Source organism: Martes martes, assembly GCF_963455335.1.
Source record: "Martes martes genome assembly, chromosome: 13".
Classification (NCBI taxonomy): Eukaryota; Metazoa; Chordata; class Mammalia; order Carnivora; family Mustelidae; genus Martes; species Martes martes.
In genome coordinates this window covers 87,895,694-87,923,508 of record NC_137901.1, presented here as the reverse complement: position 1 = coordinate 87,923,508, position 27,815 = coordinate 87,895,694, and the positions used below count along the sequence as shown (strand labels likewise).

Sequence of the window (27,815 nt, the reverse complement as noted above, 5' to 3'; positions counted from 1 at the left end):
CGAGTGTGCGCCTCCCCTTCATCCCGTCCCCGGGGATCCGGGACGATCGGGATCCGGGGATCCGAGGTCTGGACTGGGGGAGGGGCGCTGGAGGGAGGGTGTGGGCCGCTGCAGCCCCCCGCCCCCCCCCACCCCCCGCGGCTTTGAGTCATCGGTTTCCTTCCTGTTCAGAGGTACTATTTTAAGAACGTGGTGTCACCAGAGGGTTGAGGACCAGGGCTGACACTTCATTTCAGCAGCTCGGTCCACCTGGGGCTGCCGGCTGTTCCCGGCCACCCTGCCAGCTGGCTGGAGTCAGGCCCGAAGGGGACCCCCCCTTCGTTGTCCTAGTCCTTGTCAGTTCTGCTTTTCCGGCCTGGCGTTTGCAGCCTCGCGCGTCCCCCGCTTGGTGCTCTCCGTCTGCCCTCCAGATTGTTAGGGCGGCGTCCCCATCCTCAGAGGAGGAGACGGAGGTGTGGGGGTGGGGGGCGAGAGACAGGCCCAGGGTCCCCAGCCGGGGCGGGGTGCCTTCCCAGGGGGACCGTAGCCTTCCGCCTGTGAGAGGAAGAGCTTCCCTCTTGGTCGTTGTGTCCCCCTGTTGGGGGCTGGAGCCTGTGAGGCCGGGAGGGGTAGAGGAAAGCCAGTGTAGGTATGAGTGAGGTGAAGGTCACCTTGGGGTCGCCAGAGTGGGACTTGTCTCTTGGGACACAGGGCATTGTGCAGCTACCCCTGTGGGTGGCCAGAAGGGGTGTCAGGAAGACTCCCTTGGGCCCTGCCTTCCCCTAGCAGTGCACCTGCCAGGGATGGGCTGTGGACCCTCTGACCTCCATCCCACTCGGGCCTTCCAAAGGGGCTGCCCTGGGGGCCTGTCACCATGGTAACGGACCTCCTCCCCTGTGCTCTGGGCCCAGACACTTCCTTCCCTCCCAGGACTCAGTTTACCTTGAAGAGTGCTTAGTGAGTGCCTCCTTGGGGAAGAGCCCCTGTGCTTAGAGGCAGCGAGCCCCACAGTGTTCTCCGGGTTCTTGCCTCTTACTGGGGGTCCACTGTGCCGCAAGAGCTAGGCTGCTCTGTCCCCACCTTCCCTGGCAGGGCGGGTGGCCACAGGTGAAGGTGGGTTTGGCAAGTCACAGGCTGCCTGTGACCTCTGCTCTCAGAAGCCCACCTCCCCTTTTGTGGCCCATCCTATTATGTAGAGATAGTCCCTGCTCCCCGGCCATCAGTCACCCCCTAGGGTCTCCATCAGTGGTCCTTCAGGCCCTCCTGACCTCCTCAACTTGTGGAGACATCATTGTTATCTGCCACCTTTTAGAACCAAAACAACACAAATCGGTCACCAAGTCTGACATTTTTTGGGCTCCGCAAAAGCCCTGTGAGGTAGTTCCTACTTGCTCTGTGCCCATTTTCCAGATGGGAAGATTGAGGCCCAGAGTGTGGCCCACACGTGTCCGAGGTCACACAGCCAGCGAGGGAGGCACCATCTCTGAAATCGGGGTGTCTGTTCATTCCTGGAAACCAAACCTCTGGGCCAAGCCCCCTCCTACCCGGCCTGTGTTGTATGGGCACGCGGAATCACGAAGGACCTAACGTAGAGTCACCTGGGGTTAAACACGCATGTTTAGTGCTTTGACATTTGGCCCGGGGGAGTCTTTGTAGGGCCTCTTGCTGTTCTCAGGTGAGTGCTGCCAGCCTTCTGCTCTAATGCCTTGCCCCGGCCCCCTGCTGAGACACTGTGGGCTCTGTAGTTGCCTGCCCGCTCCAGCCCGGAGTGGGGTTCAGACCTCCCTTCCAACTGAGCCCCTCGGAAGGGCAGCCTGACCCAGTGTGGGGAGAGATGGCCTGTACCAGCCGTGGGCCACCTATCTGTCTCTGGTGGGGATCGCTGCGCTCAGAGCCTGGATTTGGCCAAGCCCCGTGGTCTGTTGTCATGGAGGGAATCTGAGGGACCCCGGGAGAGAGGTGACGTCGTCATCAGCCAAGGCTGCCTGCAGTGCCCGATCTGTCGGCCTGTGACTACCCCCGTGACTGCCCGTGGCCCCTCCTTGAGGACCCCACCCTGCCTGCAGAGGGCAAGAGACCTGGTCCTGCGGACGGAGCAGGTTGGGCCCGCAGCCTTGCTGCTCGAGGGTGGTCCCCATCGGCTGGGATCATCAGGATGTGGGTGGGTGTTGGGAGCTGTATCCAGCCCCGCACCCAGGGGGGAGTACTAGGGCAGAGACTGATGTGCTCTTTTCGTTCGCCCTGGGGCCCTGTCCCGAGGCTGCCCCTGTCCCGTGTGAGCCCTCACACTCTGTACCTGGGTCTTCTACCACATTCATGCATGGCTGCCCTGGAGGGCTCCTGCTGCGTGTGCGGGGGTGTGTGGGGATGGCAAGGGAGAGGATCACACACGTGCACACACAGGGGCACGGGCACGGAGGAAGACACCCAGAGAGGACGCAGGCAGAGACCGGGAGCGGACCTCTGCCTCCAAGGCCAAAGGGAGACGGCAGTTCTAGTTGTAGCTCATTTCCTCCCAGCTGGGGGCATGCATTTTAACCTTGCAGGGACTTGATTTTCTTCTCCATAAAGTGGGGATGATCATTGTATCAGCCACTGCTGGGTCACAAACCAGCCCGAATTCCGTGGCTTAAAACAAGCACCGTTCCTTGTTTCCCATGAGTGCTGGAGGCAGCCGGGCATTTCTGTCGATTCCGCGCTCCGCTGGGCAGTGGGCTGTCGGCCGGGCTGGAGCTCCGTGCTCCATGTCCTCTCGGCCTCCAGCACGCCGGGCCACGCGTGTTCCCTCACGGGGAGCAGGCGGACAGGAGAGGAAGCAGAAAGGCAGACGCGAGCCGTCCAGACTCTGCTTGCACGTCTGCGGAAGGTTCACCGGTCCCAGGCACGGCGTGGCTGGGTGCGGGAGGCAGGACAGATTGGGGTCTTTCATATGTTATCGCGCCCCGATGGTGACAGTAAAGACACGGACACTCTGGGGCATTTTCGTCCGCCAGGCGCTGGGCTGAGATGTCCGGGTGCGCTGCCTCCTCTGATCTGACAACTCTGTGTTGAGCCTCATCTACAGATGGGCCCCCGGGGCCGAGGAGGCTGACATGACTCACCAGGACACACGCGGCTGGAGAGTGGCAGAGCCGCTCTGGGCGCCCAGGCCGGGCCCCTGGGCAGGAGAGGCGCGGTGGCCGGCTGTGGCTGCGGTCCTCCCCCTCGCACACACTGGCTGCCGATTGTGGGCCCGGGGCCCTCCTGGCTGCTGTGCACGAGCTCTTCTGTGCCTCTTCTTCCTCCCGGTGGGGGACGTGTAGCTTGCTCCTGACGTATCATTGTGACGAGCCATGCCATCTGGCATGGCGGCGTCCTCTCTTGGCGGGACACGGTGCCCGAAACTTCTCGGGCATCTGCAGGAGGGGAGGAGGCCATAGGGCACATGTGACTTCGTTCCCCAACAGGTGCGTCATCGCCGCTCTCCAGAGCGTGTGCACCCAGCTACGAGGCCCCGGCTGTCGCGAGCCTTCCTGTCCTCCCTCACCCTTGCGAATGTGTGGCAGCATTGGGCCCTTTCCTCTGCGAGGCAGTGGGGGCCGTATGGCGTCTCTCGGTGTTTCAGATGTGGAGAAGTTGCGCCACTTTCCAGGCCGAGACACAGTGGACCTAGGCCAGCCCTAGGTGCCCCGCAGAGGAACCATGGTGGCCTTGGTTGGGGGAAGGGTGGGGTGTCAGGTCACCCACAGCTGTGCCCAGAGGGTTACAGCCCGTTCCGGGCTGGGGCTGCGGGCTGGGTCCCCGTGTTCTGTTTTATGCCTGCTGGCGGCCGCTTCCCACCCTAGCGCACTGCTCTCTGGAGCTGGGGCCTGGGGCGCTGGGGCCGAAGTTGCCCGGGACGGCAGCGCGGCCCCCGGGCCTGGCCCTGAAGTGCTTTCCTCTCTCTTCCTCTGCAGCCCTTGTACAACCAGCCCTCCGACACCCGGCAGTATCATGAGAACATCAAAATGTGAGTACTCGTGGGCAGCCGTGCAGACGCGTGGCAGGTGGGGGGACAGGCCATCTGGCCTCGGGGATCTGGGCTGGGATGTGGGTTCTCAGTTCCCAACAGGGCTCTCAGTCAGGGCCGGGTGTCAGAGGAAGGGGCAGGAGGGGGCAGTTTGGGCAAGAATTCTGGGCCAGGTAGGGCTGATGTTGGGGTCAGAGCAGGCCTGGGGCAGGGACGGGCAGAGGGAGGTGCTTGGTCCCACAAAGCACTGGGACGCAGGCCTTCAGTTGGGGAGGGCCGGTGAGGACACTGCATGCACGGCTCTGGGGACAGCAAGGTGGAGGCCTGTGAAGCCTCATCCCATGGGGGCAGGCAGAAGCTATTCTTGGTGGAAAGCAAGGTCAAGATGATTGTGGGAGGGGGTGGCCCTGGGTCAAGTGGGGCCCTGTGATTTGGGCTCTGATGTAAGCGTATTTGGGAGTGTCCCCCGGTCTGCTCAGGGGTCCCTCTGTGGCACAGCCCAGTGTGGAGCAGCTGTGAGCAGTAATCCAGACCTGGAGGCTTTGGGGGTGGCCAGTATGGTATATCCCAATAATGGGCCTTTTCCCAGACGGATGCTTGGAGTGAAGAAATATCAGTTAACTGCCACATGTGGTTGGCGTGGGCTGAGCTGGCATAATGGGGCAAGAGGATTGTGCTCTAGGCTGGTGGCTGCCTGTCTTCAAGCTGGAAGGGAGGCGCTGGAGATGTGGCTAACAGAAGAGGGCTGGCTTTGGGGGAGGGGGAAGAATGCATTAATGGGAGCATAGCCTCCTTGGCTGAGGAGGGGATAATACTTCTTGCTGTTATCCAGGAGCCCAAAAGGTAAAAAAAGGCTGCAGACCTTGCCCCAGGAACATGCATCTGTGGGCACTCGGTAGTGCTAGGTTAGAGGCAGACTGTTTGGGATGGGTTTGAACTGTTCAAGGTTCGTCATGGGGAGAGGGTGCAGGCGTCTGTGTGTGACCTCAGAGGGCAGTACTTAGCTTGTCCAGTGGGCAGTCCAGCCTGGACTGATTGTCCGAGCTTCCCTGGGGTGGATTTGTAGGGTGCACATTGCAGTAGTGAGCTCCCCATCCCTGGAGGCATGCCAACTTCACAGTAGTTTTTGAATATCTGCTGGTGTTGGTCTGGTTGACAGGGAAGTCCCTTCTTGTGTAGTTTCTGGACTTGCATGACTGGTCCAAGCTCTGGTGACCGAAGCGGCCACCCCCTTGCAGCTCCCAGGGACTGACGGAACAACCTAGAAAATCTCTTGTTGCCAGTGAGGTCGTTGGCCTGTGTGGGCTCGGGAGCACCTGCTAGGGCTGCCTTACCTGAGGCTGCTGGCGAGCCACTGTCTGCCTGTGGCTGGCTGGGGCTGCAGAGTGGCCTCTGTTTGGGGGGGGAGGGGCACTGGGATAGCACTAGGGTTCCATGTCTGCTGTGGCCTGTGTCTTGTGGGTGTGTCTGCTGCCCAGGCACCAAGTCCCCCTTGACTCAACTCGGTTAATGTTCCAGCCTCTTCTCAGCTTCCTGGGACCCGCCTTCCCTGGGACCACGGCTCGGGTGTTTTCATCTGAGCTGGGCTGCCAGAAGCACTCCCTCATTCGTTCATTTATTCGCTCAACACGCATTTATTGAACACCTACTGTGTGCCACAGGACTTGGGGATTCAGCTGTGAGCAAACCAAAGGCCCGTGTTTCATCAAGCTTTATCTAGCCGTGGAGACAGGAAGTGAGTTAAATAAACAAGAAGATGATGAAAAGCGCTGTGCTCACCCAGCTGTCTGAAGCTGTCTGGGCTCTGATACACCCAGTCGCGTTTTCCCTTTTGGCATAACGATTTCTGTAGTCATGTCATTGTACTGAAATCTCACGCGCGTTGTTCACTAAAAAGTGAGTAATATTTGAAGCTGAATAATGTGGGTGATTTCCTTTTGTAAAAACAGCTGTAAAATCTAAACAAGAGAGGAAAAAGGTGTCCACACGAAGAGTATTCACAGATAAGATGCTGCCACTTCTCTGTTTAAGTAGAATAAAGCTCTCAACTTGCCGAAACCAGTACCCTGTTTTCGCACATACCCCCCTCCCCCCCCGCCCAGTCTTCATCAGAAAGGTCTCCTAGAGCACATTCTGACTAAGTAGGTGACTCCTTGGTGAAATGTGTTCAAAATCCAAATCACAGAGGGACACGTTGAAGTTTAAAACGTAGAGATGAATAATTTTTAAGATATCTTACGTAAGTGGTGAATTCTATGTTAGAAAAATATATCTATCTGTAAGCAAATTATTTGAACTGATCTATCCTTAGAATTTTGATCTCGTTCTGAGTTTCCCCACGAAAAGCCCAATAAGCTCTGTATTTTTTTTATCTCAATGCGGTCATCTGTAAATCAGTGCGGTCGTTCACTTTAAAGAATGTGTTGCGGGGGCGCCTGGTCATGGTCTTAGGGTCATGAGATTGAGCCCTGTGTCAGGCTCTGTGCCGGGGTTGGAGCCTGCTTAAGATTCTCTTTCTTCCTCTCCGCCCCCCAGCTTGCACTCTCTCTCTCACTAAAAAAAAAGAGAATCCTATGCAGTGGCAGATGTGGTGGGAGAGGAAAGGAGGGTGGCTTCAGCCAAGGGATCAGGGCTGGACCTGACATCATGGGGGGCTCTTGGGGGCTGAGCGGCAGCTGGCTGTGTGGGCCTCCCTGGCAAGTGCAACAGGCAGTGCAAAGGCCCTGGGGCTGGACTGAGCTGGTGAGATCACAGAGAAGGCCAGCATGGCCCCTGGGGTAGGTGAGGGAGGGAAGGTGCCAGGCGGATCACCCAGGGCTGAGGAGGAGTTCGGGTCATATTATTTATGTGTGAAGGGAGGCCTGATGAGGTTTACGCCGGGAAGTGAGGTGTCGAGTTTTTGCTTTCAAAGCTCACTCTGGCGACTGCGGAAAGGACTAGCGGTTGAGAGACCTCGGTGGAGGTGGCCATAGCCATCCAGGCAAGCGGCGGCGGACCCGGGTGCTGTGCGAGTGGTCAGGGGTGTGGTGTGGAAGGGAAGTCCCGTGGCTGAAAAGGTCAGGGGCCGGGGCAGCTGTGGGGACAGTGAAACCCGAGGTGGGTGCCGGTGTTGAGGGGCTAGTGAGGGCATGAGCATCTGGCCCTGTGGCTAGCCGCTTATTCTCCGTACCTTGGTTTCCTCATCTGTCAGGCAGGAGTTAGAGTCGTTCCCGGCTCTGACGGTGGCTGAGGATTCCACGAGTTAACCGTGTCTGACGTGCCGAGTTCAGTGTCAGGCACGTGGGAAGCCGTCTGTGGTTTCTCTTCTTCTCGCTCTCTTGTCCAAGTATTCTTGTCCTTTGTTCATCCAGCAAACATCTACTGAGCGCTCGCTGTGTGCTAGGCCCTGTCGCGGGCCCTGGAGACACAGGAGCCGATGGGGCCTGACACTGTGATCTGGTGACAGCTTGGTCAGGACAGTGAGAGATCGGGCTGGGTGGCGGGGCCCTGTCCCCCCCGCAGCCCATTCTGTCCCCTCCCTCCTGCTCCTGTCACTGGGCCAGGTGGGAGGTTATCCCCTCCCCAGGGACCTTGCCTTGTCACTTTAATGTCCCCGGGTGCGTGTGCTGCGGCTGCACAGTTAAAGTTAATTTCACGCTTGGCTTCCTGCCGCGCTGGCAATCTCAGACGTGTCCAGGTCACCCGGACCCACCTCTGCTGCTCTCCCTCCGCCACCTGCGTTGTGGGGAGGCATGGGGGCGGCTGCCCGGGATCTCAGCCCCGCGTCTCAGGCTCTAGGGAGCAGGGGCAGGGGCCAGGGCAACCCCAGGTGGACTAAACGGGCACCCCGCGGAGGGACTGGTGCGGGATCTGCCGTTCCCTGCATGGGTCTGTGGTTGGTGCCCGGGGACAGATACCGCTCCTGTGTGCTCTGCCGCGGCTGACCCTTTCCCTGCTACACCCCCTCTGGTGTCCCAACCCTAGGCACTGGGCTTGCTCCTCTTACCTTCCCGGGGCCCGGAAGCCTGCTGGTTCCCAGGGTTCTCTCTGTCCCCTGCTTTCCTTGTCTTCATGTCCGATGTCTTCCTTCCTCCTGCCTCCCTTGGGGGTTGTCTGACTGGAGCTGTCAGCCCTGGAGCTGAGCGGGTGGGAAGGGCCGCGGGGACCCAGGTTGCCGTGGCGGGTTTTTGTGGTCTTGCTCTCGAGGTTCAGAGATGTTAAGGAACCTCACTAGGGTCCTCCAGCCAAACTCCTAGGCCAACCGGATCTGCACACCCACCCTGTTACCTCTCCTGGGTCTCCAGTCTGGGCCTGGCCCCTTGCTAGGCTGGTGACCCTGGGTAAGTCACTTGGTTAGTCCTTAAGCGGGTTGCAGACCATCCGCTGGGACAGGCCCTTCTCGAGGTGCTCAGGGCCGCGCTCAGGCAGGCTGCCTCATCTTACTCTTCCCCAGCCGTTGGGGGTCCGGCTCTCCCTGAAAGCCTCTCCTCACGCCCTCTAAATCCACCATCCCCCTCACTCCCCTGGAACTCAGTGCTCTCATTTCCTTCTGCCCACCTATTGCTCTGCTTCTCCCGAGCCTCAGCACGAAGCCCTCTTCTTCCAGGAAGCCTCCCCTGATTGCCCTGTTTTCTTCCTGTTTTCGAACCCTGTAGGTCCCAGGGCCTGGCCAGACGCTCCTTGGACGTCCACAGTCTCCAGCCCCTTATCACTCCCTCCTCGTTTTTGTGTCTCCTCCCAGGTCCAGCACCAGATGACGAGGCTTGGGTTTCCTCACAGGTTGTGGTTTTATAAACTCTGACTTCTCCCGGAGATGAGAGCTTTCCTTTGGATCCCCTATAAATGCCTCTGTTGGCAAGCTTATCATGCTGCCAGTTTGCCAGCCCTTCTAGAGCCCTCTTATTAGAGACTGTGTTCCGTTTTTGCCAGAAAAAAGATCACAGCAGAAAAGATTTGTCTGCTGTAAGCTATTTGCGTCTCCGATACCAAAACATTTCTTGGGACAAAATAAACACTCCAAAAACGTTGGCCAGAAGAATGTTGAACAAGTGGACACCCTAAGCCAGATGTCTAGGGGATTGCGACCAGATGCATGCCCGTGGGGCCGAGAGGGGAAGGTAGGGTGGGGAAGGGCTGGCGGGAGGTAGTAGGGAGTGGGGGGGGACTGTGGTGAATGGTGAGCTCATCGTCCTTGTAAAGCGGTGGTCCGGCCTCAGTCCCCAGCCTGTGGCCGTGAGGGGCTGTGCCAGACGGCCTGATCTTTTCAGAGAAGCTTTACATTCAGCTCTTTATGCAACAGCTTCTGGTTTTCAATACTGGCAGTGACTTCAGATTTTTTAGAAAGCACGGCCGTCCAAACACAGTGCTCTCACGGGCGGGCTTCGCCGGGTGGACTGTGCCCGTTTGCAACCTGCCGACTCGACATTTGTCCTCTTTGGCAGTCCGTGGCTGCCTCTGGGCGCCAGGCACAGTGCTTGCTTTGGAAGGAAAGTCGGATCCGCCCGGGAGAGCTGCTGCCTGGTGGGGATTGCAGGAGTCACGGGAACCCCGTGAAACTGTATCCTTGCCGCGGCTGTCCCAGGGTCCTCTGGGTCAGTTTACCCCAAAGCGAGCGGCTGGAGACCGCAGCGGCTTAGCCTGTCCCAGCCCTGGAGGCCAGCCGTCGGGCCTGAAGGGGAGCCGGGGCCCTGGTCTCTCCGGGGAAGGAGGCTTCTGTGCCTTTCCCAGCTTCTGCTTTTGGCTGGCTTCCCGGGTGTCCCTTGGCTTGTAGACACTCTGCGGTCTCCTCGTGTCATCCTGCCTGTGTGTCCCCCTCCACGTCCACACTTCACCTTTGTATAAGGACGCCCTCCTCATTACTGTGAGCTAGCTCGATGACCTCTGTGAAGACCCGGTTTCTGGGGCACCTGGGTGGCTCAGTGGGTTAAAGCCTCTGCCTTCGGCTCAGGTCATGATCCCAGGGTCCTGGGATCGAGCCCCACATCGGGCTCTCTGCTCAGCAGGGAACCTGCTTCCTCCTCTCTCTCTACCTGCTTCTCTGCCTACTTGTGATCTATGTCTGTCAAATAAATAAATAAAATCTTTTTTTTTAAGCTGGATTTACAGAAGAGTAGCCAAGATAATACAGAGAATTTCCTGTATATCCTCTACCCGGGGTCCCCTAACAGGAACATTTTACGGAAGTGAGGCTGCTCTCCTCAGAACTGAGTGACCGTGGGACAGTGCTCTGTGCCAACCCAGAGACTTTCTGTGGATTTTTCCAGTTTTTCCACTTAGGTCTGTTTTCTGGTTCGGGGTCTGATGGCCGGTTCCCGTTTTTCACTTTGTCCCCTTCGTCCCTCGGTGTTCCTGAACCTTTTGAAGACTTGTGGTCAGGGGTTTGGTAGAACGTCCCTCAATTTGGGTTTGCTGGGTGCTTTCTCACGAAGGGGCCGGACGTGGATTTGGGGGAAGAGCCCCACAGAGGAGAGGAGGCGCCTTCCCCGCTGGCGCCCGTCGGGTGCGAGGCCGGCTGTCTTGCCCTGCTGCTCTCCGGGCTTTAGGAGCACGTCACGGATCCAGCCTGCGTCCCCTGCAGGGGCAACATCACGGAATTTGTGGCCACAAGTCACAAATGCCTAGTGACCATTTGGGGGAAGAGACTTCGACGCAACGCACGTGTCCCGTTTTTCCTCCCCGGGTGGCCGAGTCTCGTGCGGTTCCCACGTGGGTCTCCCTGCAGCAGCTCGGGCTGGGGTGTTCCTGTGGGGGGTTTCCACCCCCCACCTTCATGGTACGCTTATTAATTGGAATTCTGTAAGGCGCGTTTGCTCTTTCTTCCTTGTTTTTTAATTCAGTCATTTATTTCTATCCGCGCAGACTCGTGGATGTTTATCCTGGTCTTTGGCTCACCGTCCAGCGCTGGTGGGCCTTCTTTCGGTGCTCAGATCCTCCTGGCTTCGGCAGTCCCCCGCTCAGGCTAGGTCTTGCCTCCCTCTGATCTTTTAATTTTTTTTTTCTTCTTTTAAGCCCCTCTTTCCTTAAAGATGCTCTGGGCTCTCCTTGTGTATTCCCGCCCCAGCTCTGGCATCCGCCACCCCTCCAGAGAGAAATGGCTTTCTTGTTGGAGAAGCATGTGAGGAACCAAGACCTCGGAGCTCCCGGGCTCGCCGCCCTGGGCTGTCCTTGCTTCTCCACCTTCTCAGCTCCGTCCGTCCTTTTCAAAGCCCAGACCCCTCGCTCTGCCCAGACCACGGCCCCGTGCAGCCGGCCCTGCCAGCCTCGCTTCTCTCCCCCCTCCCGCCCCCTCTGCCCTTGCCCGCCGCTCTCCAGCCGCGCAGGCCTTCTGTGTGTCCTTCGAGGACTCGGAGTTGTCCCACCTCCGGGCCTCGAACTCACAGTCCTCTGCCTGGAGCGCCCTTCCCTGCGCTTCTCTCCACAGCTGGGTCCTTCTGCTGATCCGGATCGTGTGCGGGGCCCTCTGTGAGACTTTCCGCACCCCTGCATCTAAAATAGCGACACCCACCCCCTCCCACACAGGCTCTAGCCCGCCACCCGGTTGGAGTTTCTGAATCCGGGATTATCTGGATGACCTTGCTGATTGTCTGCGGGACCCCTCTAAGCATCACCTCCACAGGGGCCCGGAATTCTGCTCAAGGCTGTGTCCCCAGAGCCTAGAAGAGTGCCTGCACTTAGGTGCTCAGTAATCAGCAGCTGGATAACCGAGGCCACGAGCACATGTCACTGTGCCCCCTTTTCAGATGGGGGTGTTGAGGCCCGGAGGCCATCTGAAGTTGCTGAAACGCCTCGTCATGGAACGAAGTATTCTCGTCTCAGCCTGTGTGACTGAGGACCCCAGTGCACACTCTGTCGGGGACAGGGCAGGGGAGGCCGATGTCGGTGGGGAGGCCCCGGCTAACTCGAGGCCAGAATGACCCTGGGAGGCAGGGATCCCCTCCCCCCGCCCAATCCTGGAAGTGGCGTGGTGTATCCTTGTTGGGAGGCAGAGAGTGGACAGGGCTCTGAACCCCACTGGGGTCCGTGGGGGGCTCCAGAGAGGGGATGCGGCCCACACTTTTGCTGTGGCCTTTCCCTCCTAATTAAGAGGGACCGTGCTGGCCTGTTAGTGTCCTTGGACTTGAGACCACGTAGTAAGGATGCCGACCTCGTGCTGGAGGTCACTGGGGGTCAGGAGACGCTTGTTCACTGGGGACAGCGGTGTGGTGGCAGACCCTGAGGACGGCTGGGCCTGGCAGTGGGGCCTTCCGAGGTGATGGTGTCTGTCTGAGGGGGCCAGGAGGCCAAAGAGAGTGACCGTCCATGGGGTGCCTGCGTCGGGTTGTTTCCAACTCCTTTAGCCCCCGTGAGGCGTGTGCAGGGGAAGCTTTGCCTGTCCATCAGGGCCTGGACTCCCACCACCCCCCGAGGTTAGGGTCCTAGGTGGCCCCTGGAAACTCCGAGAGGCTGGTTGCGGTATGGTTTTTTAGCTTCTTGTGGGGTTTGGACACTATTGAGACCATGAGGAAGTCGGAGCACCCCTCCCCAGAGATGCTGGGTGCCACTACACACCTGGGTCGGGGTGAGTAACTTCTGGGTCTCCCCAGGCTTCTGAGTCCTGCCTGATGCCCCCAGGCCCACCCAGGTATTGGCTGTAGCACTCACTTGTGTGTGGAGGCCGTGGGGAGGGGCTGAGGGAAAGGAGACCTGAGGGGTCCTGCCTCGCTAGCTGCTACCCACCCGTGCTGCCCTACTTAGGGGACCTCCGCCTGGCACAGGTCTGAGGTGCCCGGAGGCCATTGTGTGCAGCTTGGTTGGAGCCGGCCGGCGGACACCTGTCTCTGGGTGGCCACCGTGCTCAGGGTTTTGGTTTGTCTGGCCCACGTTCCTGGTCTTAGCCTATGGATGTTTCTCGGCGGCTGGTTTTCCAGAAGGGCCCCTGGGCACGTGTGGACGGCAGCTTGGGGAGGGCGGGAAGCACCGACGCCTTTCCCTCCCGGGAGCCCCTCTACTGCACACCGTGCTCACTCAGTCTGAATGTGGGTGGTGGCCCCACCATTGGGGGAGAGGAGGGACTCAGATTGGCCGTTCATGGCTCCCTCTGGGGAGCTACGGGCATCTCTTAGCTCCCTGAGATCCAATGCAGGGTCAGCTTAGGTCTTGCTGTCAGGAAACAGCTCAGTGAAGGACAGGCTGTCTGAAACCCCATGTTACTGACCTGCCGCATGTGCTCTTTTCCTCCCGCTTAGAAACCAGGCGATGCGGAAGAAGCTAATCTTATACTTCAAGAGGAGGAACCACGCTCGGAAACAATGGGTAAGCCGTCACTGGAGCCCCCCCCCCCCGGCCGCTCCCCTGGGCCAGGCTTCCTGGGGAGTCCAGGCCGTCCGGGCCACTTCAGGCCATGCCCGCGGGACCTCCTGGCCTGCAGCTGTCTCTGCTGCGCGTCCAGGCCGCGGAGAAAGGCCAGGGTCAGCAGGGCAAACGGGACGGGGTGGCAGCTGCTTCGGGGAGGCCGGGGCTCGGGGCTCAGCGGCCCCGGGATGCCCGGGGCCTGGAATTCTGCCGCTCCTTTTCCAGCCTGGAAAGGGAGAGAGAGCGGTATGTGGGCCTGGAAGACTGGTTGCTTGTCAGAGGACCCGTGGGCTTTCCAGGCCAGAAGAGAGAGGTTTGTTGGGAGAGGCGAGGCTGGGGTGGGCCGTGTGCTGGCGGCGGCTGCGGGGAGCTCCCTCAAGAGATGAGGTTTCCCCGCATCCAGGGAGGCCCCTTGCTGGCTGCAGCGGCAGTGGCTGCGTCACGAGTCAGGGGTGCGACTCCTGCGTCAGGCCATGTGCTCTGGGCTCTCATCTGGGAAACAGGCCCAAGGTGGAGAGAGAGTGTGTGAGGGAACGTGTGCAGCTGGGGGTCAGGGTGGCTGATTCACTGGGGGGCCGGGGGAGGGGGGGAGGGCCCAGCGAGGGAGGGGAAGTCACTCATTAGACTCTTTCCGCCGTGAGGGAAGGGCCGGCTCAGATGAGCTGAAGCGGTAGAGGCATTTGTGGCTGGAAAGGTCCTTCGGGTGGAGTTCAGGAGTGGTTTGATCCTGTTTTACCTTCCTTTCTAGGCAGTTTTTTTGAACTCTGTATGTCAGCACATTGACAGACCGGTTTCTCTGTGGGACCCGAATTCCTGCGGCAGATCTGAGTCTCATAGAGCCAGAGGGAGGGCTGTCCGTCCTTGGACCACCTCCCCAAAGCTCTGATTGGACCATTTGAAGGCATGGTCCCTCTGAACCCACCGTGCTCCGGCCCCAGACCTCACTTGGGTCCCGGAAGAGAGGAGACACTTCTGGCACAGACACTGGGTGGCTGGGAAGCTGGCGGGTGGCACTCGGACCCCACAGGTTCATGGGGTGAGACGTGGTGGGCTTCTTGCCTTTCCTTTCTCAACTTCCTCAGACTCCTGGATTGACTGGATGGTGACCAGAGGTGGAGTGGTTGGGGCTCTTGAAAGCGGGCATTGCATCTTATTCATTGAGCTCAATATACAGCCAAGGCCTGCTCTGAGCCTGGTACAGTGGCTGAGCAGAGGAGACACAGTGAGAAGTGCTGTGTGGTGGGACACCCTGCATGTCCTGGGCAGTGAACTCAGTACAGAAGTGGGAATGACAAGGAAGGACCAGCCTTGTGGAAATCTGGAGTATCAGGCAGAGGGCATAGCAAGTACAAAGGCCCTGTGGTTGGAACTAGCTTGGGTAGGATGGCATAGAATATAGTAGGCAAGTCTGGAGTGCCGTGCCCGAGTTGGGGGTCACAGTTGACGTGAATGGGATGGGAGCCAGATCACGATCACTTAGACACACTTGCCTCCAACCGGAATGGAGCATTCGGCTTTTATTTCAAATGCTGTGGGACTCTTAATTTATTCTTTTAAGTGTGTTCTCAGTAAACAATGTGAGGTCTTTGTTACGAGAATATTCAAACAGGAAATTTGAGAGAATATAGTAAACACCTGTATTCCCACTTTGTAGAATCGGTCACGGCTAACACTTCTTTGCTGTGTGTGTGTGCATGTGTGTGTGTGTTCCCATGCAAGTATGAACATTGCTGTCGTCGAACTGGTAGGAAGTAGGTGCAGGCACTTGGACCCTTCTCCCTAATGACCCTGCACCCATCTCCTGAGAGGACAGGAAGTGCCGTCATCGCCACACCGAGCAGCGAGCAGCCATTCCCTGTGATCTTCCAGCCTCAGCCACGTTCATGTCCCCCGTGGCCCTGTCTGGGGATGAGGTTCATTTTGGGCAGGAGGAAGAAACTCTAAATGTACATTTTAGAAGGATCCGTGTAGTCACTTGGGGGTCCCTTGAGAGGGTGGAGGGAATGTGGGCTCATTTAAAGATAGAGGAACCGCAGGCTAGTAAGAAATTCGGGGTGTCTCTGAGGCCAGGCTGAGCCCATCTTAAGAGAGGTCCTTCGCGAAGCCGTAGTGGGAGGGCATTTGGAATGACCTTGTTCTTGTTCTTCTGTAATGAGCCCAAAGCCCCTGAGACATTATTTTCAGGAAGGATGGGGAGGGTCTTGGTCCAAATGCCCACCCCCAATCTCAGATCTGTATGGCCTCCCCCCTACCGTGTGCCAGCCCCCCTCAAACTGGGGAACCCCACTCCTTAGAGGTTCCGGGGATCACGGGTCAGCTGTCCACACTGCCTGCCCTCCTGCCTTGCCCAGAGGGCCAAGGCTTTGCCCCCGGAAGCTGAGCCCAGCCCCCTGGGAAGCCAGACTTGGGGGTGAGGGTGGGGGTAAGGCTGTGCTGTGGATACAGGGGCTCAGGTTCACGGCCTGCGGAGTGTGATCTGGGGAGTGCTGTCTCGCCCCCGGCCTCACTTCTCCTCCTCTTCGAAATGGGGCTGGGGGCAGGGAGTTTGAGACACGTGCTTGCTGCGGGAGGGTTGAGAGCAATGCGTGAAGGGGTTGCGTGTGACCGCCGTGGGGGACTTGCAGGGAGGGTCAGCCAGGGGCGATGCCCAGCACGGAGGATGGGGTCCGTGTTTCCTGCGGCTGCTGTACATGACCACAAGCCAAGCCACTGAAGACAACAGAAATGAATTCTCTGATGGCTCCTGAGGCCAGAAGTCCAAAGTCAAGGTGTGGGCAGGGGTGCTCCCACCAGAGGCCGTAGGGGGGATCTCGGCTGCCTCTCCCAGCCCCCAGGGCCCTGGCATCCTTGTGCCGTGGCCATGTCACTCTGGTCTCAGCCTCTGTATGCACAGGGCCATCTCCCCATCTCTGCTCTCATGTGGCACGTGACTGCATGGCTCAGAGCTCCCCCTAATCCAGGACGACCTCATCTCAGGCGCTTGGTCAAATAAGGTCAAATAATCTACAGATTGGGGTCACCCTTCAGCCCACCACAGTGGGCACTGGCTTGTTTTCAGCATAGTCTGCCTTTCCGCATTCCCCGGCTTGTCCCCACCCACCCTGTCATTTACACGCTTTTAGCGCCAGCGGCAGATTTGCTCACCCCTCTGCCATCCCCCGCACCTCCCGAGTCTCCCTGTTTTCCGCGCCGGGGCTTTTCCCAGACCCGCCCCAGCACCCCTGACTCGCTTCTGCAGCCTGAGCGCTGGGCAGGCCGGGGGCGGGCAGCGTTGCCGCCTGTCACCGTCCTCCCTCATGAACATGTGGCAGGGGAGGCCGAGAGCCCTGGGGCTCAGGATGGCCCGTGCGGAGAGCTTTCTGCAGGTTCTGCGAGCCCTGTCCGGCTGAGCCCTGCAGGGTGGCTGCGGGCGGTCGTGCCCTCCCTGCGGGTTGGGAGGTGACCGCAGAGGCTCCCCTGGCCAGCTGGCTCCCGCTGCCCTTCTCTGACACCAGCCTCCTTCCCCCCATCCCTTGGTCTGAGACGGCCTTTCCCAGTGTTGAGGGAGCCCCATCTCCCCTCACCTCCCACGCCGCGCCCGGCAGGGCAGGAGGGTTTCAAATCTCGGCGCTGCTGGGCATCTGGGGCAGGTCATTCGGCTTCAGCCCTCGGGTCCCTCCTAGGTTCCGTGAGGGATTTCCACCCACCTCATGGGGTCACTGAGTGAGAGGCAGCCCATGGCGTGCTCGGGGTGACACCGGGCATGCAGTGGGCCTGCGGTCACTGTGGGACGGAAGGAGAACAGCCGTGCGCATCGGACTCAGAATGGCTCACAAAGTCACAGCAACAAGAGCTGCGTGCTGGTGGTGAGGACCGACCCGGAGCCCCGTGGGACAGACGGGAGGAGCCCGGAATAAGCCCTCACACCTGGAGCTGGGGTCTTTCACAAGAGGCCAGATCCGAATCCACTCGGAGAGAGAGCCTGGGTCCGCACATGTTCCGAGTGCGCCGGGACCGCCACCTCCCGGAGCTGACGCAGACACCAACTCAGAGTTAGTCGAAAGCCTGAGTGCAAGAACTGAAACCATGACATTGGGAGAAACATAGCGGTGATGCTAAGTGACCTTGGGTTCGGCCGTGGACTCTCGGGTATGACACCAAAAGTGCCAGCAGCAAGGGGTGAGCAGGTGCATCAGACGTCGTCAGTCCCTGTCGGCGGCGGCTGCCGGGATCCTGGCCCCCGCTCCTGCACCAAGTGATGCCCGGCGGGGGGCTGACCTGCCGGGCCCTGAGTCCCACCTGGATGACAGGGGTGGTAGTCGTGGCCTGGGTGGGTCTGCCCGCGGGAAGGACTCCGCTCTGTGCCCGGCGTGGGGCTCAGGAACATTCAGTCAGTGTTGGGGTGGGGGTGGGGCCGGTGAGGGTGATCCCTGGCTGCGGGCACGCAAGAGGTGGGTACGCCATCTGCTCTGAAGATGGACCGTGGTGGCAAGGGCCCTGCTCCTTGCCCTCTGCAGAGACTTGCTCCCAGCACCCACACACGGGCTTAGCTCTGCCCTCGTGTCTCGAGGGTGAGCGTGGGGGGATTTGCTTCCCCCCCGGTCAGTGGGTCCGCCTCAGGGAAGCCCTGCTGAGTGGTCCTGCTCCCTGGCGAAGGCTTTGTCCTCCAACAAATGTCCCCAGGCGCCTAGTGCAGTAGACACGGGTCCTGTGTGTCTTCTCCAGTAACTGTTATTTTTCTCTGCTGGTTTTGTGAACTTTTCTCCCCATCCTCGCATCTGACACATTTTCTCACTCTTGTCCATCAGACTGCAACCTCTCCGGCAGGGGCTGTGGGGGTACGACGGGTCCCATGCTGTGATGGTGACAGGTTGGATGTCCCTTGCCCCAGTCCCTGTGCCCAGTGGGGGGCTGTCCACACCACAGAGTCGTGAACGGCGTGGCTCTTGTCTGCTGCTGGAACCGCGTCCCGATCTCTAGCAGGTTCTTAGAGCAGCCCACATACATGTGGAGCCCCGGGGAGCTGGGGGTCAAGTTCTGCTCCCTGTCAAAGCTGGCCTGACCTCCCCTTAGGGACGGCTGCCCTGCTGGGTTTGCTGAAGACCAAGGTCATAGGTTGCCTTAGTCAGGCTGAAATGCAGGATGGGGTGTCTGATCACGAGGACGAGAGAGGGGTTTTCTGATTGTGCTGAAGCATCGGGAGGGCGTTCAAGCGAGACTCCCAGACCGTGCCATCTGTCCAGCACAGCTGTTAGAGACGGGAGATTGGGGTCTTATGGGCGGCTTTTTGCTCCCCACCTGCTTGAGGTCCAGGTCACCTTGGAGATGTGGAAGCCAGGCAGCTACGTTCCTGGCTGGGTGGGGGGAAAACAGCAGGTGGCACTGTGGTTAGACGTGGAGGGGGACTTCCTTGTCCAGGAGAGGTGGCAGAGGCTCCTCGGGACTTCACCTAGACTCCCTGCATCTGGGAGCATGGTGGAGCCTGAAGCCAGGGAATGAGGAAGTTTTCAGGAAGGGGATGCTTTCTAGGGGGCTGTCGCCAACCTGACAGACACCCCAGAGCCTCGCCGTCTAACATAACTTCCTTCCGTGATGGAAATGCTCTGTGCGTGTGCTGTCCACTCCGGATGGTCGCCCCTCCCGCACGTAGCTGTGGTGCCCAAGAAAATGTGTCTGGGGGTACCAGGGTCTGGATTTAAATGTTGCTGGATGTCAGTGGGATTTGGACTTGGTCACGTGGCTGGTGGCTCTTGCACTGGGTGAGACATTTCTAGAACGAGGCCTGGCAGGTGGCCCATCTCCCAGGGAAGGAGGCAGCCAGGCCCTTGAGGAAGCCTGCAGGTTTTCTTGGGATCCGGCTCTGCCCAGGTCTCTGTGTCACCGCATGTGTCACCATGTGTGTCTGCATCAGCGCCTGCCTGCGTGACCATGTGTGCGTTTGTCCAGAGCAGGCTGGGAGCGCGGGGTGGGGCCCGGGGCCCGGTGTCCAGATGGAGGATGACCCACTGATCGGTGCTCCCTGTGCCGTGCTCCCCCAGGAACAGAAGTTCTGCCAGCGCTATGACCAGCTCATGGAGGCCTGGGAGAGGAAGGTGGAGCGCATCGAGAGCAACCCCCGGCGGCGGGCCAAGGAGAGCAAGGTGCGCGAGTACTACGAGAAGCAGTTCCCCGAGATCCGCAAACAGCGCGAGCTGCAGGAGCGCATGCAGAGGTGAGCCGGGGCCGGGGCCTGACCGCCTCCCTCCCACCCTGCCCACCACTGCCGTTCCTCCACGTAGCCGCGAGGACCCAAGACAACAGAAGAGCCACAGCTGCTGTGACACGGAGAGCGCAGCAGGGTCTCCCGCCCGCGACCCGGGCCGCGTGAGGTCCGTGCATGACTCGCTCAGAGCCTGCTTGGCCTTCATGCTTCTTTGAAACTCAGATCTGTTTTGGTGGATCGAGCTTTCTTTCCCACCACAGCCTGTGTGGTCCCTGAAGGCAGCCGGAGATCCTGGGTGTGGGTCAGAGGCGAGAGGGCCTCCTGCTGGCTTGGAAGCCAGATCGGGACGCTGGTCTCCCGTGGCGGTCTCGAGGACTGTGTGAGACCCGGTGTAGGCGCGCCCGGTACACAGTAGGCCCCTGGGGATGCGTAGCTGCGGTTTTGTTGCTATGTGGATAGGGCGACGGGCTACGGGCGACGAGCAGAGATGATGGCGCTTCTATTCTTTCCTGGACACTCACAGTCCACATCTCACTGAGTGCCCCCTCCCAGCCCTGGCAGCCGGGGTCCATACTGTCCCCCTGTTACAGGGAGGAAACTGAGGCACAGGTCCTGAAGAGGTGGGGCTGGGATTTCAACAGGGATATGTGGGGCTGGGCTTTGGGGGGCATCTTAGGAGGGAAGATGGGACAGAGCCCCTGCGGCATTCCTGGGTCAGGGCGGGGGCTCCGTGCCGTCCCCTGCACCCCACAGCCTGGGGCGGTCCCTGTGGGTATGAGAGGCCTGGCCCCTTTACACCTTCCTCCCTGCCGCCTACACTCTGCTTATGGGGAAGTTGTGGGTTTGGTCTGTGCTGTGGTGCCTGCTGGAGTCCCGGCTGCTGAGGGTCCGGTCCTGAGTGTGTCCCTTTGGTCTCCAGCAGGGTGGGCCAGCGGGGCAGCGGGCTCTCCATGTCGGCCGCCCGCAGCGAGCACGAGGTGTCTGAGATCATCGATGGCCTCTCGGAGCAGGAGGTAAGAACACGGCCTTGACTCTGGCCTCGGCTTCACTCCCCTCTGTCCGCCACCCACGGGAACGTCCTGGCAGGAAGCAGAATTTACCCCGATGGTTGAAATCAAGGGGCTCATCCCCAAAGTGTGGGCAGAACCAGCACAGGCTATTGAGGCCCGGGGGCAGTGGCTGTCACCTGTCTCCAAGCCTAAAGGACCAGCAGAGAAAGGGGTGTTGCCTGGCAGCGGCCATCTGGCAGGACATGGCCCCGGGGGTGATCACAGGCTCGGCTGCAGCCTGGTGCCCCAGTGGGGAGGAAACCGGGAGTGTACTGGCTGCTCTCGGCCCTCCCGTCGTCTCCCAATGCCTCCCATTGGCTGAGCCTGCTTTCTTTTTTTTTTTCTTTTTTTAAAGATTTTATTTATTTATTTGACAGAGATCACAAGTAGGCAGAGAGGCAGGCAGAGAGAGAGGGGGAAGCAGGCTCCCCACTGAGCAGAGAGCCCGATGTGGGGCTCGATCCCAGGACCCTGGGATCATGACCCGAGCCGAAGGCAGAGGCTTTAACCCACTGAGCCACCCAGGCGCCCCTGAGACCTGCTTTCTAGGTCAGCTCCTCGGTGCCCAGACTAGGGGCAGATGGACAGTTCCCCGCACAGCGATTGTCCACCAGGCCGCAGCCTTCTGGCAGGACCCATGGCCCTTAGTGTGAATGCACTCTCTTTGTTCCCTTGGGGCCCTCTGGGACACCTGGACGGCCGGAACATAGCCGGGGTGACCCTGGTGGTGGTCTGGGGGCCCAGAGACAATCGGGAAGCAGAGGGGGCATTTGCCCAGAGAACTCTGGGTGCCAGCCTGGTCCGTCCTGGGTCTCGAAGGTTAAGCGTTTGACCTGCTTGACCTGCTTGTTCCCGACACCACTGTAGACATGAGGGAGTCTCATCAAGGGAGGGGAGTGTAGTCTTCTTGGATCCAGTGGTGCAGCGGCCATTGGCAGCGCGTGGCTCTTTAAACTGAAATTAACTAAAAGGAGAGAAAACCAAGACTCCAGCTCCTAGGTCACACTAGGCACAGTGTGCCACGTGTGGTTGGCTGGTTCGTGGCTGCCACACGGGGTGGGGCGGCCAGGGGACCCCTGCATTACTGGAGCCAGGCTCCAGCTGCTGATTCTCCCACTGGCCAGACCTCCGGGTCCGGGGCGGGGCGCCCTGCTCATCGTTGCGAGTTAGCTGGTCCGGGACGGAGCCCAGCACTCTGTATTTTTACCAAGTTACCCACATGACTTTGATGCAGATGGTTCAGACCGTCTGACCATGAAAAGAGATCTTCTTTTTAAAACTTCACATGGTACGTCCCTGTTCTGAGCCCCATCCAGTCCCCAGAAAGCAGAACTCAGCCCTCGCCCGCAGTCATACCTGCCAGTTTGCTCCGGCTCCCATCCCGCGGGTGCTGTGGCTGCGTGCCCGTCCCGCAGGGGTGTGGGCACCGGTTCAGTTTGCCTTGGAAGCCAGAGAGGGGCAGGTGGCCCTTTCCCGAGTGTTTCCTGCCTGACGGCCAAGGGCGAGTGGCGTCTGCGCTGACTCAGGTTCCCCAGGCCCCAGCCGTCATGCCAGAGGCGCACTTCCCCGGGTCCCGGCCACTCGAGCAGGTGGCCACCGGCCTCCCGGGACTGTTGAGGGGGTGGCAGTTGGGTGAGGTGGTGGGAAAAGGGTATTCATGTAGGACAAAGACCTCCCCTGACTGGAGGTTCCCCGGGATGGTAGAAGGAGGGGGCTGGGTGGGAGGAGAGGTGCAGCTCTGACCCTGCAGGGAGATTTTAGCAGGCACGATGTGTGCCCAGGAAGACAGATGTCAAGAAGGCAGAGCGGGTGTTCCTGCCAGGGGAGAGCTCTGCCTGTTACCAGGCCCATGGTCTGCCGTCCGTGCACATGGGGGCAGCCGAGGACAATGGGAGAGGTGTTGGTGCTGGAGGCTGTGCCAAGTGCCAAGGGTCAGGCCTCCGGCGGCGGGCGGGGGGTTGGGGTGGGGCACAGGGGTGGGGAGGAGATCCCTCTGTGAGCTGGGGCTCAGGGCTGTGTGCTCCTGCTGGGAAGCCCTGACGCTGAAGGAGGGGTTGACTGTGGGAGGCTGGGTGGCGGCTCCTTTGAACTAGCTGACCTTGGCCGTGCTGGGCCCTCGCCTGCCTCCTCAGATGGGTAATTAATCGCCAGTAATGGGCTGGCTGCAGAGATTTGGGGAAATGAGCCCAGATGAGCAGTGGCTCAGAGCCTCTTAATAGCCATCCCGATGCATTATGAGCCAGTGCGGCGGACTCCTGCAGTGCGCGGGGCCAGGCAGGCTGGGTCCCAAGTGGGCACGCTTGAAGGAGCGGATGCCAGGGCCAGGGAGGGCGGCGGGAAGGAAATGGGTCCGTGGTCTCCCCGGCCCCTCTCCCTGCCCCATGTGCCCTCAGAGCCTGGATGGCCAGGCTCGTCTCCCGAGCTGGTTTGGCCCAGCTGGCTGAACATCTTTCCTGTCATGTTTTATGGCACTTCCATTTCCAAAGGGAAGATGCATTGCTCCCTTCTCCCTGTAGATAAGGCCACTGCCGCTCTCCGCGTGTAATTTACAGCCCCGTCCTCCATAAACCTGTCCAGGGCTGCCTTTCAATTCTCCCTCCCCCTGGCCTTGGGCTCTTAGTATTTCCAACCCGTTCTCTGCTTTTCCCTCTGGCTCGGTATCTTCCCACTCTTGCTCGGAACACCCACGCCCTTGCCTGGGCCCCCAGCGCTGGCGGGAGCCCTCCCCACCCCTGCCCCGTCCCCAGGCTGCCCCGACGAGCCCTCTGACTCGGGCCGTCCACCTTCCGCCCTCCCCACAGAACCTGGAAAAGCAGATGCGCCAGCTGGCTGTGATCCCGCCGATGCTGTACGACGCGGACCAGCAGCGCATCAAGTTCATCAACATGAATGGGCTCATGGACGACCCCATGAAGGTGTACAAAGACCGCCAGGTCATGAACATGTGGAGTGAGCAGGAGAAGGAGACCTTCCGGGAGAAGTGAGTCCCCCGGTGCGGGGGCGCAGGCCACCCCGGCCCTCTGCCCTCTCCTGTCCCGGGAAGCCCTGCCTGCTCTGGAGGCCGGAAGTCCAGGATCAGGGCGTGGGCAGGCTTGGTTCCTTCTGGAGGCTCTGAGGGAGCGTCCGCCCCGCGCCTCTCCCCCAGCCCCTGGGGGCTCCCGGCAGCCTTCGTCGTTGCTTGGCTTGTCGCTGCGTCGTTCCTTCCCTTCCTCTGTCTTCACGTGGTCTCCTCTGGGTGTCTCTCTGGGGCTTCTTTTTCCATCAAGGCCCAGCCCCAGCCGTACCGGACAGAGGGCCCACTCTACTCCCCTGTGAGCGCCTCTTAACTAATCACATCTTCAAAGAGCTCATTTCCGAATAAGGTCGCATTCAGAGGTTTGGGTGGACGTGAACTTCGGGGGACACTATTGAACCCAGTACAAAGCGTGAGGGCAGCCTGATGTGAAACGGGGCTGTGTGTAGCGGGAGAACAGGGCCAGGGATCTCAGAGGCTGGGCCAGAGGGCAGGGACATGTGGCTGGCCGACACCTCTTGGTTCTTATTTTACTCTGAAAGTGGTGGTTTTTTGAGCACGTTCTCCATCCCAGACACTGCAGATGTTTTTTGGGTTTTGTGTGTTCGTCCTCATAATTTGTGTGTGTGTGTGTGTGTGTGTGTGTGTTATTCCTCATAACATCATTTCTGGGCCATCCCCATTGCACGGGCGAGGAAGCAGAAGCTCAGAGAGGTGAAGACAGTTAATGAAGGCCACACAGCTTACAGACCTGGAGGCAGGATTCAAACTCCCCCATCGTCAGGACCAGGGCTTGGCTGCAGGGGAGAGGCTTTTTGGGGAAGGGAGATGGAGCCAGGGGGCAGGGCGGCTGTGGAGAGCAGAGGCAGGAATTGAGTGCTGAGACGTGAGGCTTGGGGCTTCCGAAAGACCGGAGCGTTTTGGGGAGACGATTGAGGAGCTGTTGGATGGATAAAACCCCATCCCCTCAAAAGAACTGAGAAGTCGTATCCCAGGGACCCATGCACGTGCCAGGCACAGGCCCCCGTGAGGTGGGAGGGCTGGGGACGCTGAGGCGTGAGCGGGGCCTCAGTGCTTGGCCAGAAGGGTGGGCTGGAGACAGACTCTGCCTTCTTAGCCGCTGGACCTCCGCCTCGGCCTTTGGAGAAGGCCTCGTGGCCCGGAGGACGAGAGCCCGATTCTCCAGCAACCTGCTGCGGGTTCAGAGTGCCTGATGGGCCTCGGGGATGGGGGGGATTCTGGGTCATGGGCAGCACCGGCTGACCTTGCTACACAGACACCAGGATGTGGCCATGCAGGGGGATCAATCCATGAGGGTCTGGGCAGGAGAGGTGTGTGTGTGTGTGTGTGTGTGTGTGTGTGTGTGTGTGTGTTTTTAAGATTTTGTTTATTTACTTGAGAGAGAGAGAGAGAGGTACTGAGAGAGAGCACGAGCAGGGAGAGGGGCAGAGGCAGAGGGAGACGCAGACTCCCTGCTGAGCGGGGAGCCCAACGTGGGGCCTGGTCCCAGGACACCGGGATTGTGACCTGAGCCGAAGGCAGTTTGCTTAACCAACTGAGCCACCCAGGCGCCCCAAGAGTTCTGTTTTTACAAAAGCTTTCGAGTGTGGAAATTCTAAACCATCTGTAGAAGTAGAGGGGTGGCGTGACGAGGCCTAAAGTGCCTACCACAGAGTGAGCAGTTTCTGGGAATAGCACTTTGGGGAGCGGGTCCCAGGGGTGTTAGGGGCTGACTCCTCAGAGACAGGGATCCTGGTTCCTTGCGGGCTCATTTCAGGGTCCCCACAATCACAGGTGTAATTGTTCTGCCATGAGTCAAGTCCCGCGTGTAAGCCAAGCTGTAGTATGAGTGAGATGCTAAGAAGTACTGTCGCATTAGGTATCTGCCTTCCCCCTGGTGTGTTTGATATTTTTATTTATTTATGTTTAAAAAAAAAAAAAAAGAGGCGTTACTGATGTGTATTGTGTGTTTCAGCTTTTCTGGAGAGTTCGTGTTTGCTCTTCTCACCTAATGATTTCACTGTTAATTCAGAAGGGTAGGGGCGGGGCGGGCTGGGCTGACGTCTTCTGAGGCTCAGCTTCGTGTCCCGAATCTTTCCAGGAGAGCCGTCCTGGTCAAGGCCTCATTTTCGACAGAACTGATGGCACTCAGGCCTCTGGAAATCATGTGCCAGTGGCATAGAGCCCCACCACTCACTGGCTTTGTCACCTCCAGTAGCCGCTTCTCCTTTCCAAGGCTCAGTTTTTTCATCTGTAAAATGGCATCTGTAAAATGGGTATGGCAACAGTGCGTCCCTGGTTTAGCTGCAGAGAGGTGCCCAGTGGGTAGGAAATTCTCAGTAAGTGTTGGCAGAGGATACAGGACTGGGTCGGAGGGCGGTGGAAGAGGTGAGCTAGAGGGTTTCCAGGTTTGAAACTTGGCCTCCTGGGATCCCATCCCTCCTTGGGGAAACCCCAAGGAAGGGATCGAGAGGGGGAAGGAAATGTCACTAGGGCAGGGAGAGGGAGAGGAAGGGAACTCTGTCTGGAAAAGCAGGGCGTTAGGCTGGCTCCAGCTTTGCAAGCTGCCCGAGGCAGGATCCCAGGCGGGGAACCCTGCCACTCGGAGTCTCGGCTTCCTCCTGGAAGAGAGAAGAGGCCCTTCCGGATTCTCCGGTGTCTGGTTGGGGAGCAGGGGAGGGGCCCGTTGGCCTCCTGCCCAGCCATCTGGAGGGCCGGGCGGAGAGCACCGGACGCTGGCCCAGGCTCCCTCGGGGGACACGGGGCCCCCACCTCAGCAGCAGCTCCTTCTCTTCCCGGAGGAGGCTGTGGGGCGGTGGCGTGTCGTGGGGACCGTCAGGCCGCGGCTGGGCCCGGGCCAAGGACTCCACCCAGCATCCCTGGGGCCCCCGCGGCCGTGACCCACATCTCCGCCCCCACTGCCTGCCTGCTCCCGTGGCCCTGACATTTCAGCCTTGCCGAGCCTTTCCCAGTAATTCTGCCGGCTTCGGAGGAAGCCAGCTGGTGGGGCGCCAGCTCCCCGCACCCCCTCCGGCCCAAGTCCTTTCTTGCCGCCTCCTCGCGGGCACTCAGAGCCCGTGCTCCCACCTCTCCCAGGGAGGCCTGCAGCTTGCCGCCCGACCTGTGGCCTGGCTGTGGGGGCCCGCGTGGGCCGGGTGAGGCCCAGCTTCCTAGACCCGGCCGGAGATAGAAACAAAGGCAGATTTTTAAAGGGGGGGAACCCCACCAAAGAGCCGCGTGCAATGTCCTCATTTTTCCTGGAAGCCGCCTCCAGCAGGACAAACAAATATATTTTCAAAGGCGCTAAAACCAGTGACTCACTCCAAGGAACGCCCTCTCTTACCCTCGGCCCGCCCGCCCTTCCCACACCCCCCTGGGCTTAATTGCTCCGAGTGGGGCGGCGCCCGCCTGGCCGGGCCCGCGGAGATGGCAGGCGCCCGGGTGCTCGGCGCCCGCCCAGCTGGGAAGCCCCCCACGGCCGGGCCTCACGCCTGCCCTTCTGCTCCCACAGGTTCATGCAGCACCCCAAGAACTTCGGCCTGATCGCATCATTCCTGGAGAGGAAGGTGAGTCGCTGCCCCCAAGCCCGCCACCGGCCCAGCCGCCCCGCCCGCCCTGCGCCTCTCCGGGGTCCACTCCGGCGGGTGCCCGCTTGCCCTGGGGCGAAGGACCCTTCCTCCCTGCCCACAGAGCTTGGCCCTTGTTCCGGCTGTCAGTCCTTGCCCCCCTCAGTCGGTCTGTCCTACTGCTCTTTCCTTTGAGAAGCAGCCGCAGGCCCCGCCTCTGCTGGCCGAGGGGGTGGAGCCCCGGGCTGGGAAACCCCAGGAGAGCTGTGTGCTCCGGCTTCCCCGGAGCCCGGGCTCCTCGGACCGGGCAGCCGGCTGTCACTAGGCCAGGGGGAGGGAGAGCAAGGGAACTCTGTCTGGAAAAGCAGGGCGTCAGGCTGGCTTCTGACGCCCCGGATGCCAGCCGGGCGTGTGCTCAGTAAGTCCTCATCCCACTTGGACAAACCTTCCTGTAGAACGGCCACTTGAACCCTACCTTGCCCCCAGAGACAGCCCAAGGCAGTGCTCCTTTTCGCACCACCCCCTACCTGGCAGGGAGGCACTGAGTGTCCCGAGAGAACAGCAAAGACCTCCTTCGCGCCCTTTGTCGGGCCGAGCGGTGCCTGGAGTCGGGGAAGCCGGGCCGGGTCCGGATGAGACCGTGTGTGCTGGCATCGGCCCTGGCAACCCTGGTGTTGTAGGGCGGAGCAGGAAGGGCTCCAGCAAAGGTCTCCTTCTGGGGCTGCTGCCC

The 27,815-nt window shown here is 60.1% G+C and overlaps 1 protein-coding gene across 4 annotated transcripts in view; it reads left to right on the top strand.

Annotated features, from left to right (window-relative positions):
* Positions 1 to 27,815, top strand: part of NCOR2 (nuclear receptor corepressor 2) — a 208,972-nt gene that overhangs the window by 95,947 nt on the left and 85,210 nt on the right. For 3 of the 4 annotated variants that reach the window (XM_080821217.1, XM_080821216.1, XM_080821214.1), the window contains exons 7-12: positions 3,915 to 3,967; positions 13,171 to 13,237; positions 19,294 to 19,466; positions 20,380 to 20,470; positions 23,308 to 23,486; positions 27,031 to 27,085. In XM_080821217.1, the coding sequence (XP_080677343.1) occupies positions 3,915 to 3,967; positions 13,171 to 13,237; positions 19,294 to 19,466; positions 20,380 to 20,470; positions 23,308 to 23,486; positions 27,031 to 27,085 (618 nt within the window). Of the gene's footprint in view, positions 1 to 3,914; positions 3,968 to 13,170; positions 13,238 to 19,293; positions 19,467 to 20,376; positions 20,471 to 23,307; positions 23,487 to 27,030; positions 27,086 to 27,815 lie in introns of all 4 variants that reach the window. The other variant, XM_080821215.1, reaches the window with a different exon arrangement.